Genomic DNA, 22189 nt, shown 5'->3' with positions numbered 1-22189 from the left:
CCTGCCAATCTTCGGTTTACAATAACATAATCAAATAGGTTAGCTGTCTTAACATCATGTGAATACCATGTTAACTTATAGGGAATTTTTTGGTCCAAATACTGTATTGGTTATAACTACATTGTTACACCTACAAAATCGCAGCAGTCCATAGCCATTACTGTTTTTTCTCCTACACCAAATCTACCTAGGCGAGGATACGATCTATCCCTTTTTTAGACCCAGGTGTTAAAATCTCCTAATAAAAGCACCAAATTTCTACCTCGTATTTAGTCTTTTTGTCCCTGTAGCTGTAAGTAAAATACATCTGAGTTGCTACTATCTCTATCAGTCAGTTCTATTGGGGTATCTGCAACTATGACTTATACCTTATACCATCTACCTTATACCTTATGACTTATACCATCAGTCAGTTCTTTTGGGGTATCTGCAACTATGACTTATTAGCATTCTATTATTAATATCTTCCCAACCTAAACAAGACATAGCAGCTTCCTTATTCATCCTCAGCCCTACTCCTTGTCTTATGCACTTCATCCTTCATGCCTAAGTAAATAAATTCTATATCTGGTAATTTCATGTTTCCTATCCCTAGGATATGAGTTTCTGAAACTCCTAATAAGTCCAATTGGAAGCATCTGAATTCATCAGAGGCAACGCTATAGCGTTGCTTACAGTAAAGGTCATACGGTTCCAATGTTTTATTATTTTTTTTTTTCCCAGAGGCACTTCATATGGTAGGGGTCGTCATACAAACTTCAAAGGGGACTCATTCGATTGGAAATCGAGAGTTCTAGTGCCTGTTTTAAGGGTCAAAAGTGATACCTGTTTTACACCAAATCTACCTAGGCGAGGATACGATCTATCCCTTTTTTAGACCCAGGTGTTAAAATCTCCTAATAAAAACACCAAATTTCTACCTCGTATTTAGTCTTTTTGTCCCTGTAGCTGTAAGTAAAATACATGTGAGTTGCTACTATCTCTATCAGTCAGTTCTATTGTGGTATCTGCAACTATGACTTATACCTTATACCATCTACCTTATACCTTATGACTTATACCATCAGTCAGTTCTTTTGGGGTATCTGCAACTAGCACTTATACCTTATACTATCTACCTTATACCTTATGACTTATACCATCAGTCAGTTCTATTGGGGTATCTGGAACTATGACTTATACCTTATACCATCTACCTTATACCTTATGACTTATACCATCAGTCAGTTCTATTGGGGTATCTGCAACTAGCACTTGTCGGTCATGAAATAGGCGATTAGCATTCTATTATTAATACCTTCCCAACCTAAACAAGACATAGCAGCTTCCTTATTCATCCTCAGCCCTACTCCTTGTCTTATGCACTTCATCCTTCATGCCTGAGTAAATAAATTCTATATCTGGTAATTTCATGTTTCCTATCCCTAGGATATGAGTTTCTGAAACTCCTAATAAGTCCAATTGGAAGCATCTGAATTCATCAGAGGCAACGCTATAGCGTTGCTTACAGTAAAGGTCATACGGTTCCAATGTTTTATTATTATTTTTTTTCCCAGAGGCAATTCATATGGTAGGGGTCGTCATAGAAACTTCAAAGGGGACTCATTCGATTGGAAATCGAGAGTTCTAGTGCCTGTTTTAAGGGTCAAAAGTGATTGGAAGGCAACTAACACCCGTTCCACGCCCACCAGTTCCCCGAACACATCCAATCAAAATTTTGAGATAGCCTTTTTGTTCGATTTAGTTTATTTCCAGATAGAAATTAAGTTTTTGAGGAGGACACTCCCCCACTGCCCTCAGGGCAAGGGCTGTAAGTTATGCCCTGGGGGCATATAAGGTTTTATAGAAAGCTTTGTCGTAGAAACTTCAAAAAGGGCTCTTTCAATTGGAAATTGAAAGGGCTAGTGCCCTTTTCAATAGTCGAAATTGATTGGAGGGCAACTAATCCCCCTCTCATGCCCACCTTTTCCACAAACACATCCAATCAAAATTTTTAGACAGTCATTTTGTTCAACGTAGTTTAAAGTTCTGGAAATTGGGTCTTTGAGGATAAATCCCCCCCCCCTTCCAGTCCTCAGGGCAAGGGTTGTAAGTTATGCCTGGGGGCATATAAGGTTTTTATAGAAAGTGTTGTCGTAGTAACTTCATAAAGGGCTCATTCGATTGGAAATTTAAATGACTATTTCCCTTTTTAATAGTCGAAAGTGATGGGAAGGCAACTAACACCCCTTCCACGCCCACCATTTTCCAAAACCCATCCAATTAAAATTTTGATATAGCCATTTTGTTCAACGTAGTTGAAATTTCTGGAAATTATGTGTTTGAGCAGGACACTCCTCCCACAGTATTCAGGGCAAGGGTTGTAAGTTATGCCCTGGGGACAAATATGGTTCTTACGGAAGGAATGGTTGCATAAACTTCAAAAAGGGCTCATTTGATTGGATATTGAAAGTTCTATTTCACATTTTAGGTGTCAAAAAATATTGGAGGGTAACCAGCTTCCTCCTTCCCCCCCCCCCCAAAAAAAAAACTTTTTTCCCAAATGCATTCGATAAAATTTTGAGATCGCTATTTTGTGAAAAATTGTTCAAAGATCATATACCAAAAATTCTGGTATCGACACGACCCCCCAGAGCCCGGGGGCAGGCGTTGTAAGCTATGCCATGGGGGCATATATGGGTCTTATTGAAGTTATGCTCGTATTAACTTCAAAGAGGGCTCATTTGATTGGAAATTAAAATGTTTAGTTCACTTTTTAAGAGTCAAAAGAGATTGGAGGGCACCTACCCCCCCCCCCTCCACGTCCTTTTTTCCTCAAACCCATCCGAGAAGAAAATTGAGATAATTTTTGTTTTTAAATAGTCCAAAGACCATATAACGAAAACTTCGGGGTTGACACAGCCCCCCAGGGCCCGAGGGCAGACGTTTTAAGTTATGCCCTTGGGAAATATATGATTCTCATTGAAGAGTTGCTCGTAAAAACTTCAGAGGGGGCTTATTTGATTGGAAATTGAAAATTCTAGTTCAGTTTTTTAGAGTCAAAGGGATTGGAGGGCACCTAGCCCCTCCCACGCCTCTTTTTACCAAAATACATCCAATAAAAATTTTGAGATAGCTAGTAAGTTAAAAATTGCTCAAAAGTCACATAACAAAAACTCAGGTGTTGTCACAACCCCCCAGGGCCCAGGGGCAGTCGTTGTAAGTTATGACCTAGGGCATATATGGTTCTTATGAAAAGGATGCTCGTATAAACTTCCGAGATGGCTCGTTTGATGGAAGTTGAAAGTTCGAGCTGACTTTTAATAGTCAAAAGAGATACAAGGGCAGCTAGCCCCCTCCTCCCACGCGTTCTTTTTCCAAACCCATCTGATGAAAACTTCGAAATAGACATTTTGTTAAAAATAGTTCAAATGTCAGATAAGAAAAACTCCGGTGTCAATACAACCCCCCAGGGCCCAGGAAGGGGCGTTCTAAGCTATGCCCTAAGGGTATGTATGGTTCTTATGAAAAAGATGCTCGTATAAACTTCATGGAGGGTTCATCTGATTAGAAATAGAAAGGTCTAGTTCACATTTTAAGAGTTAAGAGAGTTAAGGGCAACTAACCCCCCCCCTCGCCTTTTTACCCAAATCCAGCCGCTACAAATTTTGAGATAGCCAGATTTTTGGAAATTGTTCAAAAATTAGATAACAAAACTCCCCCCAGGGCCCGGGGGATAGGCTTCATAAGTCTGATCCTGTGGGCGATATAAAGCTGTAATGGAAGAGTGGCTCGTACAAACTTAAGAAGGGGTTAGTTTGATTGGAAGTTGAAATTTCTGGTTCAACTTTTAAGAGTCAAAAGATATCCAAGGGCAACTAGCCCCCCCCCCTACACACCCTTTTTTCACCAAGCCCATCCGATGAAATTTTTATAATTGCCATTTCATTAAAAATAATTCAGAGGTCAGATAAATAACATTCCTGTGTCGACGCAACCCCCCCCCCCCCAGGGCCCGGAGGCAGTCGTTATGAGTAATGCTCTAAGGGCATATATAGTTCTTATGGAAGGGATGCTCGTATAAACTTCGGAGAGGGTTCATTTGATTGGAAACTGAAACTTCTTGTTCACTTTTTGAGAGTCAAAAGATATCAGAGGGCAAATAGCCCCCCCCCCTCCACGCCCTGAATGCATCAGATAAAAATTTTGAGATGCACATTTTGTTAAAATTAGTTGAAAGTTCAGATAACAAAAACTCCGGTGTCGACACAGCCCCTCAGGACCCTAGGATTGGCGTTGTAAGTTAGTCCCTGGGGGCATATATGGTTGTTATTGAAGGGATGCTCGTATAAACTTCATAGAGGGATCATTTTATTGGAAGTTGAAAGTTTTAATTCATTTTTTAAAAGTCAAAAGTGATATGAGGGCAGCTAGCTTTCCCCATCCCCCCACATTCCATTTATTCTTTTCCCAGAGGCACTTCATATAGAAGGGGTCGTCGCATAAACTTCAAAGGGTAATCATTCGATTGGATATCGGGATTTCTAGTGCCCTTTTTAAGATTAAAAAGTGATCGGAGGGCAACTAGCCCAAACCCCCCCCCCCAAGCCCTTTTTCCCCATATACATCTGATAAAATTTGTGGTAGCCATTGTCTTAAAATTAGTTCAAAGATCATATAAAAAAAAACTCATTTACGTATGGCCATTTCATTAAAAATAGTTGAAAGGTCAGATAAGAAAAACTCCTGTGTCTGCACCCCCCCCCAGGCCCGGGGCACGCTCTGTAAGTATTTCTATGGGGGCATATATGGTTCTTATGGAAAGTATGATCGTATAAACTTCGGCGAGGGCTCATATGATTGAAAATTGAAAGCTGTCGTTCAATTTTTAAGAGTCAAAAGAGATCGGAGGGCAACTAGCTCCCCTCTCCTCGCCCTATTTTCCACAAACCCATCCGATAAGAACTTTGAGAGCCATTTTTCTCAAAACAATTAAAAAGTCACATAACAAAACTCCGGTGTTGAGACAACCCCCAGGGCCTGGGGGGCAGGCATTGTAAGCTGTGTCCTAGGGCCGTATGTTGTTCTTATGAATGGGATGCTCGTATAAAATTCAGAGAGGGTTCATTCGAATGGAAATTAAAAGTTGTAGTTCATTTTCTCAGAGTGAAAAAAGATCAGAGGGCAACTAGCTCCGCCCCCCTCCACGCCTTTGGGTTTATCAGATGGATAAACCAATCCGATAAAAATTTGAGGTGATCATTTTGTTAAAAATAATTCAACCATCAGATTTTAAAATTCCGGGGTCAACACAACCCCCAGAGCCCAGGGACGGGTGTCGTAAGTTATACTCTGGGGATATATATGGTTCTTATAGAAGGGATGCTCGTATAAACTTCAGAGAAGGTTCATTTGATTGAAAATAGAAAGTTATAGTTCACTTTTAAAGAGACAAAAGAGACTAAAGGTTAGTAAGCCCCCCCACGCCCTTTTTCCCCAAACCCATCTGATAAGATTTTTCAGATAGCCATTTTGCTAGAAATAGTTCAAACATCAGATAATAAAAACTCCGACGCTGACACAAACCCATTTTTTAACTTTGATATTGCTACTTTGATATCAGTTTTGATACTTTGATGAATATTTGATTTTGAAATAAGGAATTTTAAAAAACTTGAAACTTTTTGCAATAAAAAACAAACAAAAATTAATTAAAAAAAAACTTTCTGAAAAATAAGTTTTTCAAATAAAATTAAAGGCCATTTTAAACTTAAGCTCAGCAGATACAAATACCTGTTAAAATTCAAACTCAAAACGATTACTATTAAAGAATAAATGAAACCCAAAACAAACATAAATTAAATAAAAAATCATAGCAAAAAACATACAACAAGTAATAATATAAATGAATAAATAGATCTAAAAGCGAGTAATGCTGAGATTGAATACGAAAATCAAGCTTAAAACGAAAAAAAAAAATTTCCTATTGAAGTATAAATGAAACTTAAAACGAACAGAAATTAAATAAACAATCAATGCAAACAAGCGTACAATAGATATTAATCTAAATGAATAAATAAATCTTAAAACGAGTGAAACCTAAATTGAATATGCAAATCAAGCTTGAAACGAACAAAAATCACTACAAACAAGAGTTTGGGTCTCACCTCCTTCTCTCACTGTAAAAGTCTGAAACTTACTGCGTCATAGGCGCTTTACTGAAAACTATATGCGTCTTGAGCAGTCTTGGAAAGTATAAAAAACATCAAATTGAATATTTGATGCATAATGATATTAATTGTTGAAAGATCCATCAGTTCATGAATTTATTTCAATGTAATTTTATTTTTATTTTCAATGCTGTAATATTTGTAAAATAATTGGTTTTCAGTTAAGCGCCAATGGCACAGTAGGCTTACAGTTAAGGAAGTTTTTATTTACGGTTAAGGAAGGAGGGAGTATACAAACACTTGTTTGTAGTGAAACTATATTTGTCTTGAACAGCTTTAAAAAGAGTTAATTAATTAAACTGAATATTTGATCTATAATGATATTAATTACTGAAACCTGATCAGTTCAAAATGATACTATAATTTTAATTTTTTTATTTTCAATATTAAGTGCAAAAGAAAATGTATGTCATATAATTGGTTTTTTGTAAAGCGCCAATGACACAGTAGGTTTTTAGACTTTTATAGTGAGAGAAGGAGGTGATACCTAAACTCTTGTTTGTAGTGATTTTTGTTCGTTTCAAGCTTGATTTGCCTATTCAATTTAAGTTTCACCCGTTTTAACATTTATTTATTAATTTACACTAATATCTATTCAATTAATATCTATTAATTCTCAATTTTCACAACAAAAAACGAAACAAAAATAATCAAAAGAAAAAATGAAAAAAAAACACAAAAAGAAATAAGGCATATATTCCACATAAAGGCAAACAAAGAAAAAAATCATTATTAATCACTAAAGAGCACAATAAAATCACACATTAGATTGGGTATCCAATATAAACTTTAACAGCCAATTAAAATTACTTAAACTTACCTCACAAACTATAAAAACAAATATGATTTTTTCTCAATTAACTACATACAAGCAAAACATTCACTTCTGCTTTCCGAATCGTCCTCTTTGACTACGCTTTAAGGCTTTCATTTATGCATTTTCTACATTAAGCTGTTCAAAAACTGTTATGGCGTGTTGTGACAATAGAGAACCCATAAACAGAGGCTATTATCCGACTTTCCAGACAAATTTCCCGTCGGAGAGAATAGTAGCCCAGCTATTAAAATTTTTTACTAATAATAAAATAACTAGAACAACGTTTATAAGTTTCATTTTATTATTATTATTATTATTATTTATTGGAAAACTCGTCATACAAAAAAGGAAAAGACGGAGCAATAAGCAAAAAAAAAAAAAAAAAGCAATACACATAAACTTTTTATGTGTATTGTGTATTTTTTAAATTTTAGAATACAATTTTTGTTGATGTCTGATAAAAAAAAAAAAAAAAACAAACCCACATTATCAAGGGGTCATCAATGTTTGAAAATGATGTACACAGCATGGCTCATGGTGGTTTGGTGTGGTCGCGTGGTGGGATGAGGTATAGTCTGGCATGACAAGACTTGGGGAAACAATGGGGCTGGGGATGTACACCGGATGGTATATTAGAGCAACGCTTTCGTTTTAAGACTAATTATAATCAATAGCTAATTAATAGGTGACCAATTATTAACTACATGAAAATACTTAAAATCATCTCCTTTAAATACTAAGTGTTATTATGAATCTGTGACCTCTATAAACCTCTAGATTCCCTGAATTATATATCTATATATTTGATATAAAATATGTCCTAACACTTTTAATCTAGCCTAATAACCTAGAACTGCAACACCTAAACAAAAATGGTTTACCCGGTTTCAAAGTCTCCGGTCCTGGGCTCTAGAAATTTTATTATTTAAAATGTCATTTCAAAAATGTTAATTTTTTGTAATGTTTCGCACACTCTGCAATTTTACGTACTTGCAACCTTCCCCAAATAGGTCTCCAAATGTTTTTTCGAGTTTTTGTCTGCTGTGAACGTGTCTGGTGTCTTATCCCTAGAAATAATAATAAGCCATGAGCTTTTCAAATATTTCTAATGGAGAATCATAGCCATGAGCGTTTCAAATATTTCTGATGGAAAATCTCATGAAACGAATCACTGAGAGTCGAAACCAAGACTTTTATCCCTAATAAGGGTCTTAAGAAATTACTGGGGATACAAGTCAATTATGATGTTTTCCCTTGAAGTTTCATCACTTACGATATCTTTCGGGAAATCACTAAGACTTGCCAAGGAGCTGTTCAAGATGGTCCCTAGAAAAAAAAATGACAAGTTCAAAGTGCTCCAATTACAACATATCTTCTAATCCTATCCCAGAACGATCTTTTTCCGTCATTTTGATGAACGAAAAACGTATTTTAACTAGTTAGATGAGACTGTATTTCATAAGTTTTTAAAATAAAGATGCTATTTGAAAAGAACAGTGAATCATATAAGGATTTATATTATATTATTTTTTTTGGTTCACTCATCCCATTTATTTTCAACTATTCTCAATTGATGTTAACAATTACCGATTTTGAATATATCTTGATGCAATAAAAGTAACATTGATTATAAATTTTAAATATTATACGATAGGTGGAAAAGTTTCAGCTGAATAGTAAAGAAAATGAAAATTTAATAAAAATTCATAAAAGAAATAATGCGAAAACATTGAAAGGAACTAAAGAAAGGAAATCAAAGAAGGTAAAAAAAACAATAAAAAGTAATATCAATTTTATTTTTGGATCTTAAAGGAAAGAATGGGGTTACTCTGAATTAAAAAAAAAAAAATAATAAAAGGTGATAAAAATGCATAAAAGAATTAAAGTGAGAAACAGAAATAAAAGAAAATTTGAATTTTTAAATTAATATTTCAAATTATATTGTAAGAAAACAACTTTTATTAGATAAACAATTTAAAAAAAATACAAAATATTTATATCAATATAAATCATTGCTTCAGGAGGACTTTAAAGGGCCTTGTCCCTTCCCAAAGACTTAAAGTAATGAAAAAACGTTAAAAAACTAAATAATTATTTAGAATTAGTAATTAGTGGCATTTGCTTCAGTTTTATTGCCCCTTGGACACTACGAAGAAAAATTAAATAGCTTTACTGTCAAGAAGTGAAAATAACCTTGCGTATAATAATCAAACAGTTCGTGATAACGAACTGTAAGTAAGGAGAGACTCGGCTCAATAGTAGCCGAAAATCAAAAAATGGAATTTTGATACCAATATATATATATATCAAAAGAATTGGCTTTTTATGCTGATTTCAAATATATAAATTTCATTAAGTTTGGTCTTACCCATCACAGGTCAAGAGCCTGAGAAAAGATTCCTGATTTTCGAAAATGGGAGAAACAACCCCCTAAAAGCTAAGTGATCTTAGTGAGAATCACATAATCATATTTAGCGTATCAGAGAACCCTACTGTAGAGGTTGCAGGCTCGTATCTACAAAAATATGGAAATTTGTTTATTTTGGCAGAAGAAAGATCATGGATGCGTGTTTATTTGTTTTTTTCCCAGGGGTAATTGTATTGACCCAGTGGTCCTAGAATATGGAAGAGGGATCATTCAAAAGGAAATTATAAGTTCTAGTGCCATTTTTAAGTGACCGAATAAATTGAAAGGCAACTAGGCCCCCTCCCCGCCCCCTTTTCCTAAAGTCTTCCGATCAAAATTTTGAGATAACCATTTTGTTCATCATAGTTGAAAGGCCCAATAGCTATGAATCTGCGTATAACATCCCCCCCACAGCCCCAGGGGAGTATGCATACATTTTTCTCGGGGGGGGGGGCAAATTTTCTGCTGGTGGTTTTTCCACGGGGGAATTTTCTATGGGGAGGGAAGTTTCCATGTAGTGAACTTGTCAGGGGAAATTATATACTGGGGAATTTGCCAGATTTCTTATGCAAAATTCTGTTTAAATGTCTTGCTTTTTCTTTCTCGTCTCAATTTAATGCACGGAGTGGTTAAGAGTAATTGTCCGGGGTAAATTTCACCGGGATTGAATTGTTTAGAGGATATATCCATGGGGAGGGGATTTTTCTGCGGAAGTGGGACCAGATTTCCTGGCATTATTTAAAAAACGATCAAAAATTAAATAAAAAAAAAACAAGTTTTGTAAACTGAAAGTAAGGCGCAACATTAAAACTTAAGATGCAGAGAAATTATTACGTATATGAAAGAGGTTGATCCTTCTCAACACCTTGCTCTTTACGCTAAAGTTTTTTATACTTTTAAAAAAGCGTCTTATTGTTGTAATTAAAGGCCCTTGTATTTGAGGAGTCATTTTTAAAGAATTAGGACAAAATTCAAACTTTAGCGTACAGAGCGAGGTGTTGAGAAGCGGGCAATCCCCATTATATACGTAATAATTTCTATTCGTTTTAAGTTTTGATGTTGCTCTTTACTTTCAGTTGAAAAATTGTTTTTTATTTAGTAAATTTACAAGTACAGCAGCTTCAATGCTTGTATATTTAAAAATACTCTTTTTCGACTGTAAACGCGTGTTCCAGTGACCCTACCAATCATAGAAAAATATCTATATGAATATTACTAATCAGTAATTTTTTCATAATCTTGGCCCTCCTTCAGCAGCATTAGTCTATTGAAAATAACCTCACTAAGAGGAACCATTCCATGGAAATGTGGGGAGGGGGATTTTAACCTAAGAGCTAAAAATTGGCTTCTAATTTTGGTTCCAAAAGTAAAAAGTTTCGAAATTTTAACAATTGAAGCTTTTCTGTAATTTCACCATTTAAAACTCTAAAAACATTAAAATTGGTTTTAAAATAGCCACAGACAGTCACAAAGGTAGTCACAGATAGTCACATTCAGTTACAACAAAACACAGCATGAAAATGATTTATTAACAATGATGGATTAAGACGTGCCTATATTCAAAAGTGATAACAGGATGGGGGGTTTTGATTGCTTCAGCCCCATAGAAGGCCAATTTTTAAGAAAACCTTCACTTAAAATCCTTTTCAGCATTAAATTGCACAGTGAAGTTGTAATTAAAAATTCATTGGTTTGACTGATTGAACATTTTTACTGAATATTCAAATTTTGTCTAAAATTTTAACTCAAATTTTAGTCATTAAGCAGAAAAACTGGAATTTTTTTTTTTTAAATATTGCTCCGAAAAAAAGTTCTTCAAATCAAACAGTTCGTGGTAACGAACTGTGAGTAAGGAGCGACCGGCTCAATAGTAACCGAAACTCTAAAAAAGTAATTTTGATACCAATAAATACATCAAAAGAATCAAAATTTTATGCTGATTTCAAATATATAAGTTTCCTCAAGTTTAATCTTACGCATCAAAGGTTATGCGCCTGAGAAAATTTGCCTCATTTTCGAAAAAAGGGGAAAACAACCCCTAAAAGTCATATCCCTTTAAGAAAACTCACACCATTAAATTCAACGTATCAGAGAACCCTACTATAGAATTTGCAAGCTCCTATGTCCAAAAAAGTGGAATTTTGTATTTTTTGCCAGAAGAAAGATCACGGATGCGTGTTTATTTGTTTGTTTGTTGTCTTTTTTTTTCCCAGGGGTGATCGTATCGATCCAGTAGTCCTAAATATCGTGAGAGGGCTCATTCGAACGGAAATTAAAACTTCTATTGCCCTTTTTAAGTGACCAAAAAAATTGGAGGGCAACTTGGCCCCCTCCCACGCTAGTTTTTTTTCTCGAAGTCACCCAATCAAAATTTTGAGAGAGCCATTTTGTTCAGGATAGTTGAAAATTTAATAAATATGTCTTTTAGGATGATTTAATCCCTAAAAGTTCCCGGGGGAAGGGCTGCAAATCATGAACTTTGCCCATTGTTTACAAATAGTATTGGTTAGTGGGAAGTATACAGACGTTTACAGGAGCGATTTTCTTCTGGTGGGGGGGGGGTCGGAGTAAGTATGCTAAGGTGGAGCATCTTTCCTTGGAGGATGTTTCCTTGGGGAAAAAACTTCTATGAATGCTGAATTTCCCAGCATTATTTAAAAAACGATCAGAAATTACATGAAAAATAAGTTTTTTTCAACTGAAAGTAAGGAGCAATATTAAAACTTAAAACAACCAGAAATTATTAAGTATATGAGGGGACTCGGCCCCATGTCAATACATTGCTTTTTACGCTAAAGTTTTTTTTAGTACTTTCAAAAGAGCTATCTATTCTAATTAACCGGCCTTTGTGATTCAGGGGTTTGTGATTCGAAAAAATTTGAACTTTAGCGTAAATGGTGAGGTATTGACTTGGGGGTGAACTCCCTAATATAAGTAATAAAAACATCTGAATATAGAAGTTCGTTACGTAAGTTAATTCGTAAGTTACGTATATTTATTACTAATAAAAACGTTCGTAAATAAAATTTAAACAAGCTTCGAAAATGCCATTTAACCAAATAAAAGTAAAATTAATATGCAATTTGTTTTTTAATTATTCATGTACAGTGAGCCAAAATCAAAGCTGCATTAATTCAAAAACATTCAGAAAATAAATTAAAAAAAAAGTTTTTTAACTGAAAGTAAGGAGTGACATTAAAACTTAAAACGAACAGAAATTATTCCGTATATGAAAGAGGCTGTCTCCTTCTCAACGCCTCGCTCTTTACGCTAAAGTTTGACTTTGTCTCACAACTTTATTTTTTCAAACAATAAAAAACTTTAGCGTAAAGAGCGAGGTGTTGAGGAGGGGACACCCCCCTTTTTTGTATATTAACCGTCTAATATACATGGACGAAATGTATCTATATGAACAAATACACCAACGCTCGACATAATGTGTCAGAAGTTTGGGTGCCGATTATATAATTTTTCGATAATCCAAAATTTATTGACTTTCTTAAAATTTTCACTCTCTAGCATTTTGGCCCTCCTTGGTGCAGCCCTCCTTGGTGCAACATAGCTGTTTACACCATAATATGTCAGAAAATGCAACTTTGTTCGCGGTCTCAATTGCCACTTATAAAGGGCAATGAAAATTTCAGTTTCTATTCAAAGAAGCCCTATTTTGATATTGTAGGACGATTAATTTGGTAAAATAATTCCCTGGAAAAAGTGAAATATTTTTCTAAGAAAATACTCAATTTTGAATTTTTGTAGACAGGGACTTGAAAACTATTCCATAAATTTCTCTGATATGCTGAATTGATGGCCAAGTCCCCATCAAAATCACTCTCCTTTTCTGGAGCTTTGCTCCCTGTAGCTAAAATTCATATTCCCCCAGGCTCATGACTTTTGATAAGTAATTTTAAATGTGTACTAATGAATGTCACATATTTGGAACCACCGCTAAAAGATAGTTCTTTGATGTATATACGTATCAAAATTGTTTTTGTGGTTTCAGAGATGCTTAAATAATTCCAAGCCATTTTTCTCAGTACAAGTAATTGCTTCTCGATAAAGATTGTCATTTCTTTTGCAATGGCTTCTCAATAGCAGTTGACACTGCTTTTTTATTTAATTCTCAATTATTTTGGCATTCTTTATTTCTTCTTATTAACAGTAAAAAATGTGACAAAACATTCTTCGCAGTCAAGCCCAAGAGTTACATCTGACATTATTACGATTCTGAGGTAATTGCCAAAAACTATTTGCTGAGGTATTTTCCAAAAGAGGATCAGAAGGGTAACGTAAATTCAGTCACACTTTGATTCTCCTGATTGACTTGTTGTTGTTGATATTCAAATACAGAATTTACACCCTCCCCTCTTTCGTAGAAGACCCATCCTCCTGATCGAAATTGTTCTTTAATACTCAAACTCAGATTTCCCCCGCCCCCCTCTTCCATAGAAAACCAATCGTCGTGGATCAACCTTGCTCTGTTGATACTCAAACTGAAATTTTCTTTTCTCCCCGCCTCCGCAGAAGACCAATCCTCCTGATTGACATTGCTCTTTTAATACTCAAACTCAGATTTCCCCTTCTTCCCTCCTCGATAGAAGACCAATCCTTCTGATCAGCAGTGGTCTGTCGATACTCCAAGTGAGAGTCTCCTCTCTCCCCACCTCCGTAGAAGACCAGTCCTCCTGATCAACATTGCTCTTTTAATACTTAAACTCAGATTTCCCCTTCTCCTCTCCTCGATAGAAGACCAGTCCTTCTGATCGTCAGTGCTCTTTTGATACTCCAACTGAGATTCTCCTCTCTCCCCACCCCCGTTGAAGACCAATCCTCCTGATCAACATTGCTTTTTTAATGTTTAAACTCATATTTCTCCTTCTCCCCTCTACGAGAGAAGACAAATCCCTCTGACTGGCACTGCTTTGTTAATACTCAAACTGAGAATTTCCTCTCTCCCCACCTCCGTAGAAGAACAGTCCTCCTGATCGATATCGCTCTGTTGATACTCAAACTGAAATTTTACCCACCTTCGTAAAAGACTAATCCTCCCGATCGACATTACTCTGTTGATACTCAATTCGTAGAAGAACAATAATGCACGGAATGCGTTAAACATTTTATGTCCAAATGAGATTGGTCTATTTTTCTGACAAAGAAATCTTTTTCAGACCTTGACCTCGCTCGAAGATTTTTTTCAATTTTTTTTAATTTCTCAGTTTTCTGCTCTCTTTTGGTTTTCAAATTAATGTTTTGCAACAAAACGTTTTTGGAATCACCGTAGTCGAAATGATGTTCACGAATAGGTTCGCTTTAAGAAGAAAAACTGCCATGCAATCAAAATATTTTTTCTACTTATATTGACATGAAATCCTCGCAAACATTAGTAGAGGGCGGATTATCTTTCTTCAGCAAAGGTTTTTCTTTCGGTCAAATATTTTCCTCCAGATCTTGAGAGATCGGAACTCATTTTCCTAGTTGGGAAAGTTTATTTGTTTTGTGGCAATTTTCTTTGGATGAAAATCATTCAGAATGATGAAATGCCTAAGTTATGAGAAGCAGAATTCCAAAGATTGCCTTATAGAGGTCAATTCTGATAAGAGGTTTGGAGGGTGACTTAATTGCCGAGAAACATATTTTATATAGTTTAATATCTCTAGCAAGCTGTCGAAATGTGCAAAATAACATGCCACATCTTGTAATGTTACGGAGTTAAAAAGATAAGAAAATGTATTCTACGTGGAGAATACAAAAAAGAAAGAAAATGATGGTGTCTGTTTTGTAGACAATAAATCAGCCCTCAATTCAATTAAATAACGAAGTTTTCAGGAGGGAAGTAAAAAGTGAATTAAAACCTAAAAATAGCATTAATAAGCTTATAAAATACGTCAAATATAAACCGAACCCATAGTAATAGGAAGGGAGAAATAGAGTCAGAAATGGACAGAAATAACAATAACATTAAACAAAGCTTAAATCGAACTTGAGCTACTGCAAGCGGAGTGATAAATAAAAGTTCAAATAGGGATAAAATCCTTTTAATAGACAGTGTTTCACAAACAGTGATAGAATACCAAATATTTCGATCAGATATGCAGAGACCGTCATCAGTAGTAAAATTAAACTAAAACAAATAAAAACTATATTTATAAACGAAATGAAATAAAACTACATATTGTTTAATAATCTAATTATTTTCAAGGTAAAAGCGAAGCGGGTGAATTGAACTTTACTCTATCAGATTTATTAAATTATCGTAGAAAGAATAGATTGGGTAAATTGAACTTTACTCTATCAGATTTTTATAAATTATTGTAGATAGAGTTCAAACCAAATTCACCCGTGTCACGATTTTAAGCTATATTCCTGAATAAAATTGTCTTAATTTCAAGAGTTTCACAAAAATTTTGTTTCAAACCCCGGTCCCTAGAAATCAAAGAGACATTATCAAACAAAATAAAATGGTCTGGAAAATTAAAAATATGTTCCAAAAGGGCTGAGGTGAAATCTTCAGACTTTGAATCTTGCTTAAAAGCCGATGAAATAGAGTCTTTATTCTGTAATAATCTTATTTCCAAATTCTGGTTAGTACGTCCAACACATGAGCTTCCACAGGCATCATCCTCAAAACCTTTGATTAAAATTTAATGCAGAAACAACGCTGCCATGTTCATTTTTATTTATACGGAATAATTTATGCTCGTTAATTTTTAGTGTCACTTCTTAGTTTCAGTTGAAAACTTATTTTTAATATAATTTATAATTATGACCGATATAGGGGAGATAAGACAGCTCTAAAAATACTGCAAACAACCTTGACAGCTAAGAAAAACTTTTAGTCTATAACATAAAATTCATTATACTTAAAAAAACAATACATTTTTTTCAGGAACGTTTGTTTTCCGATGAGCAAAGAGCTGTTTTTACTCGGCCGACTTCGCCTGAAAAAGCCATAATGAAGACAGGGCTTTATAAACTACCTACTAACTAGCATTAAAAAAACAAAAGCGTTTTTATTTTCGTTTTTCTGTATATGAACTACCGTTCAGATGTAAAATGAAGAGCTGAGCCTGAAAAAAAAAGCAAATTTGATGTACAATGTACGAGAAAAAAGTTTTGTAATCATCAATATGTGATTTTACCCTTATCATCACTGCGACCTTTTTTCCGCCATGCTATCGAAAGGGCAATTATCCGGACGGATGATGGTAAGTTGTTTACCAAAATGAAATTAACATTATGTAATGTCTTCTGTATGACCCGTTTCATATTCATAAACATGCACATTTTTTTTTTCATTTGACCTAAAAGAAAGAAGTCGACATATACCCCTTTATCATATAAGCTATGTACTTAATATATTAAAGCATGGTGCAATTGTCAAATACACGTAAGCGTTTACAAACATGCTGCTGCGTGACTTTTAAAAAAGGTTTGATAAAACTTATTGGGCTAACGTCTTATTTTTAATTAATCCTGTAGCAAACCGGAGTTTTCGAAACACGATTCATGCTATTAAAGTGTAGTATTTCTGAGTTCAGTTGAAATGTACACCATTTTAGAAAATTCTCTTTTTTGGGTAAGCTTTTGGTTCCTTTACGTGTACGTAAAGGACTGAAATACCATTACAGGAGTCTTCTTTTCTTCGATATATTTGCTTACTTGGCTAGTCAGCGGAAGCAGCAAATTTATGGCAAATCCAGGGAAGAATTTTCTTGAAACGTTTTTTGTGTCTCATTACAAAAATGAGGTTAATCACAAAAACACAAATAGTTACCACAAAAGGATTTTCGTTATTAATTTGAAAAAATTGAATTCAGAAAGCAATGCATATTCACCGGTAGTACTGTTGACATTGGGATAGCATCTTAAGAAACTTTCTACTAACAGAAATTCACAAAAATTGTATTTAAAAAAAGCGGTTGTAAAAGTTTAAAGATAATTTTTGTACATAAATTTCTGCGTGTTCATTTTGCAGACAAGAGAGCTCAATTTATTCCAAAGTAAAAACATATTTCCTTATTTTTATAATTATCTTTTTATGCTCAAAATTCAATTAGCATTCTCCCTTTTCTGCTATAATTCAAATATTTGAATTGAACTTATACTGAACATATTACTTTCAATGGTCCTATAGTCAAATTTAAAATGATATTCAAGAAACTTCAAACTACTGTTGAAGTTCAAATCGTGTTGATTGATATAGCCTATTTGCGGCAAAAATTACATTTTTTTCTACTGAAAAGTGCATACATCTGATTAATTTTCATAATATGTTGGAATTAAAAAACGAATCACAGTTTCAACAGAAAAATCAGATTTTTTTTTTACTTGTTTGAATTCGAGCAAAACATTTTGTTGGAAATCAATTTTTTTTACAGTGCAGCTTTTCCCCCTGAGACACGACACTAAAAGTGCCGTTTTTAGTGCCATTTGAACTTGATGATGATGGAATTTATATGAAAGACGGAATTCCACCCTTTTAAGGTGGAATTTAAAAATGGCACTTATATGTGCGATATCTTTTATATGAGGTATAAAAGATCTACCAACGATGTCCTGGTAGCCTGCTAGTGCCACCCTTTGAGAAATAGCACAAAAAGTTCCATTTTAGTGTCATACAGCACTTGCAGATGGCATAATTTATAAAAAGAACGTAGATATGAGAAATAGCTTTTGAATGAGCCATTATGAATCTCTTTATGATGTTCTGGTAGTCCGCCAGACCTTTTAAAAAAACAAACAAACAAACAAAAAGAAAAAAAACGAGAGACAGATCAGTGCAGCCAATGCAAAAAGTGATTCTTCTTGTTGTTCAGGGAGGAGGACTGTAGCTTCCCTGTTCAAGGTTTTGACCATGTCGATTCTAATCGTACTGTTTTCATTTTCATATGACGCCATTTTCGAGGGGTGTGAGGCTTTTTTTTCGAAATCACCATAAATTTCTTTTCGCAATAAACTTTTACTTTTAAGACGAACCGAAATAATAGTTGTTCCTGAGTCAGTGTCAGATTTGAATTTTTTTTATCACTATGCAGTTTTTTTCAAAACGCATTTTTTAACTTTTGGCTCCTATGGGCTTTCGTTCGCTCTTTACTAGGTTGCAGCTGCCGCAGCAACCATGATACCTTGCCGGGACATGCTTTAAAAAACTGAGTCTAGAAAATGACTGAAAAAAAAAAAACAGCGAATACCGATATTCCCGATATGATACATGCAATACCATTACGCACGATACCGATACGCGCGATATCGATACGCCCGATACCACATACAGCCCTTCCCCAGGGACTATGGAGGGCCATATCATCATCAAAACAATATATATATTGGACCTTCGAACTATGTTAATCAAAAGGGCTATCTCAAAAATTTTATAGGACTAGTTGGGGGGGGGCGGGGGCCGGCAGGGAGGGGAGCTATTTGCCCTCTAATCTTTTTGGTCACTGAAAAAGAGCACTTACAAATTTAATTCCCTTTTGAATGAGCTATTACAAACCTCTCTATGATGCTCTGCCCCCCCCCCCTAGCCCTTCTAGAAAAAAAAGATAGAAAAAAAAGGGAGACAGATCTGTGCTACCCATGGAAAAAAGTCATTTTCCTTGGTGTTCAAGGTGGGGGACTGTAATTATCCGTCAACAGGTTTTCGACCATTCTGATTCCACTGGTGCACTTTTTATTTGAATTTGACGCCTTTTTTAAGGGGCTTCTGGCTATTTTTAGAAATCACTTCAAATTTCTTTTTTCAACTAACTTTTACTTTTAAGATAACATAAAACAATATGTACCTTTTCCAGTTTACTGTCAGAAAGCAATTTTTTTTCACTTGACAGTTTTTTTGAGAACACGTTTTTCAACTTTTGATTACTATGGGTTGTGGTTTGCTCTTTACTAGGTCGAAGTTGCCGCTGCTACCCTGATGGGAGAGACACTGAAAAATATTGTGCCTTTATTCATGCATCACAAATCGATGGAAATTAATAAAAAAATCGTCCTCGTTACGGCCTGTCTATATGCTCTCTTGGGCCTGTCTATGTGTAACTTTAAAACCCATCAGACAAACCTATGTGCGATTCTCTAAATCTGCGTTAAGCAGAAAAAATCTGTTGGTCCTTTTCTGAGCCTAATTTTCAAATGTACGCTCATTTTATTTTTGTTGTTGTTCATTGAAGTCTTCTTAGACAATGAATTTGAGGCATAAGTTTCAAGCAAATAAAAGGTTTTCAGCCCCTTTCGGGTAATTTTTTTCCATTTCTTTCCCTTGCCCCATTGTCTTACGGCTAATCAAGGGACACCAGGGACATCAGGTCAATCAACTAATCAGGGACATCAGGCTTTCAGCCATCTTTCAGCTCACTAGCAATTTTTTCCCTCCCAAAAAACGTTCTGTCTCCTTTTTTCCAGCCAAGAATTCTTGATGGTATCCAGCGAATAGGAACGAAAAGTTATATAGACTGCTTGTGGTCTCATGTAGTGTTGCCCGTGTCCCAACTTAAAATAGAGTTTTTGCCCTTTTTGAAGGCCTTATTTTTGTGAGAAATAAATTTTTAATTCATTTTTTTGTGCGTTTGGGTCCCCATGGCTAAAGGACTTCAGGATATAAGTTTCTAACTGATGGGGAAAGTATTGTCCTTTATGAGGCGCAATTTCTTTGGGGGCCATGGGTTTAAACTAAAATTGTTTTCGTACATTAGAGTATTCTTAGTTCACGGTCTTAAAGTGTCAAGTTTTGATCTGGTCAAGAAAAAAAAATTGGCCCCCTATCTAGCCTCCATTTTGGCCTCTAGCCTCTAGCCTCCATTTTGAGGGAAACAATATTTTTTTTTCTATAATTTCTTCTGCATTGGGTTCCCCTGATCCCAAAGAATTAGGGATTCAATTTTGAGCTGACCGGGAAAGAACCTTTTATGCCCTTTGTTCAGGCCTCAGTTTAGGGAGGTCTGTGCATCCAAAGATTTTTTTGATTAGGATCCTCTTGTTTCAAAAGCATGCAGTTTTATCTTTTAAACTTATCAGGTACAAAAAATATTTGAAGTCTATGTTGGTCTCCTAACACCCTCTTGCTCCGTTGATAGATAGTGTAATATTTTTTGCCTAGCGAGTGAGTGACCCTTGAAAGTTTTGAATTCATCTAAGATCATAGTAAGTACGATCAAAAACAGAAAAGAAAAAGACGCTAAACACACATGGCAAAAAAACGCTTATAAAGACATAGCTAATTTCTACTTTTTAATTTGTACTTTCCTTTGAGAATTAAAAAATTGTTAATGTCTGAATATCTACGGGTGAAAAGTGGTATAAAATTTCACTTAATTATTCTCACGGTTCTATGTGGCAATGCTGGTAAAAATGTAATATGGGCCGAATAACCTCATAGCCTACTTTTGAAAAAACCATAAGGAAAAATCTTAGATAAAAGTGGTTGTCAGGTAGGAATAAACTTAAGATGAAATCAGGGAGCAAAAACTATTTATTATGATGTATTTGCTACTGTGAAATTCATCAAATAAAATACTGCTTTCAATTAATCCGCTTAATTCAACAGGAAAAATATATGCTTAAATAATTATATGTTCCTCTTTTAGCCGATCGCCTACCCGTTGTTGTTTTTGTGCATGGTGAATCTTTTTCGTGGAACAGTGGAAGCAGCTATAATGGAACTACATTGTCAAGCTACACGAATTCCATAGTTGTCACGTTAAATTTTCGTATTGGAATTTTCGGTAAGTTTTATTTTTTATTAGAGTTGGATTATAATTTTTGAATCAGTGCATGCATTGCAGGAGATTTGTTGAATAGACTGGGTTATTATCGTTAATTTGGCTGGATGACACATCCCAGGCCTGTACTTGCACCTTTATTTTGGAAAACGGCCAAATGTTCCACAGTGATGGCGACTTCAAAAAGCTCCAAATATACAAAAGAATTTGAAATATTGCAAAAATCTCGTTATTCCGCGAGGAAAGGGGGGGGGGAGGGGGAGGGACACATGAGCGAATGTTTAGACATTAAAGCAAAAAAAAGAAAACAAAGCAATAAAATTAATTTTAAAGCCTTGAATTTTTCCGGTACTATCCCATTATGCGGGCCTCTCTAAAAAATCAAGTTTGGTTAATGCTAATGAAATAAAATAAAATAGGATGAATATAAAATAGTTTAGAAACAAATTTGGGCTATATATTTGCACATTAGGGGGTGAGGGGTAAAGCATTGCATATATTAAATGCGTAACCTAACCTAACCTAGGTACCTTCCCCCCCATAAAATTCAAAAAACCACAGTTGAATATCGTTTACGCAATGAAAACCTTGCTATCATTGCCTGCTCTACAAAAGTTAAGACGTCACAAAACGGGTTTTATCATTGCCAGTGTATAGTGATTAAGCCGAGAGGCCCTGATAATAGGATAGAACCATTTTTTCTTTATCCTTTGCTGAGACAGAGTTTGACTCTGTCTCAAAACTTTATTTTTTAAAACAATAAAAAACTTTAGCGTATAGAGCGAGGCGTTGAGGAGGGGACAGCCCCTTTCATATACGGAATAATTTCTGTTCGTTTTAATGTCGCTCCTTACTTTCAGTTTAAATTCTAACCACAGATCGTGTTGTATAGTATTTTCATATGAGATTCGCTGTGATGCTTGTTGCCGTATGTCTTCTAGCCTTACATCTCGTTTGCGCTTCATTTTCGTGCATCATTACATCACACATTTTGCCATGTCCTTTGCTTTACCTGTTCGGATTCATTCGAAATTGTATT

At 35.0% G+C, this 22189-nt stretch overlaps 1 protein-coding gene across 1 annotated transcript in view; it reads left to right on the top strand.

The window, feature by feature from the left end:
* Positions 1-22189, top strand: part of LOC148941222 (neuroligin-1-like) — a 421037-nt gene that overhangs the window by 83174 nt on the left and 315674 nt on the right. The window contains exon 3 of the mRNA XM_089104127.1: positions 21016-21153. Within this exon, the coding sequence (XP_088960253.1) occupies positions 21016-21153 (138 nt within the window). The remainder of the gene's footprint in view (positions 1-21015; positions 21154-22189) is intronic.

Source organism: Artemia sp. Qi Xiang Cuo, chromosome 18, assembly GCF_049724085.1.
Source record: "Artemia sp. Qi Xiang Cuo chromosome 18, ASM4972408v1, whole genome shotgun sequence".
Classification (NCBI taxonomy): Eukaryota; Metazoa; Arthropoda; class Branchiopoda; order Anostraca; family Artemiidae; genus Artemia; species Artemia sp. Qi Xiang Cuo.
Note: the sequence above shows the minus strand (reverse complement) of the source record. Positions and strands in the feature narration are given on the sequence as shown.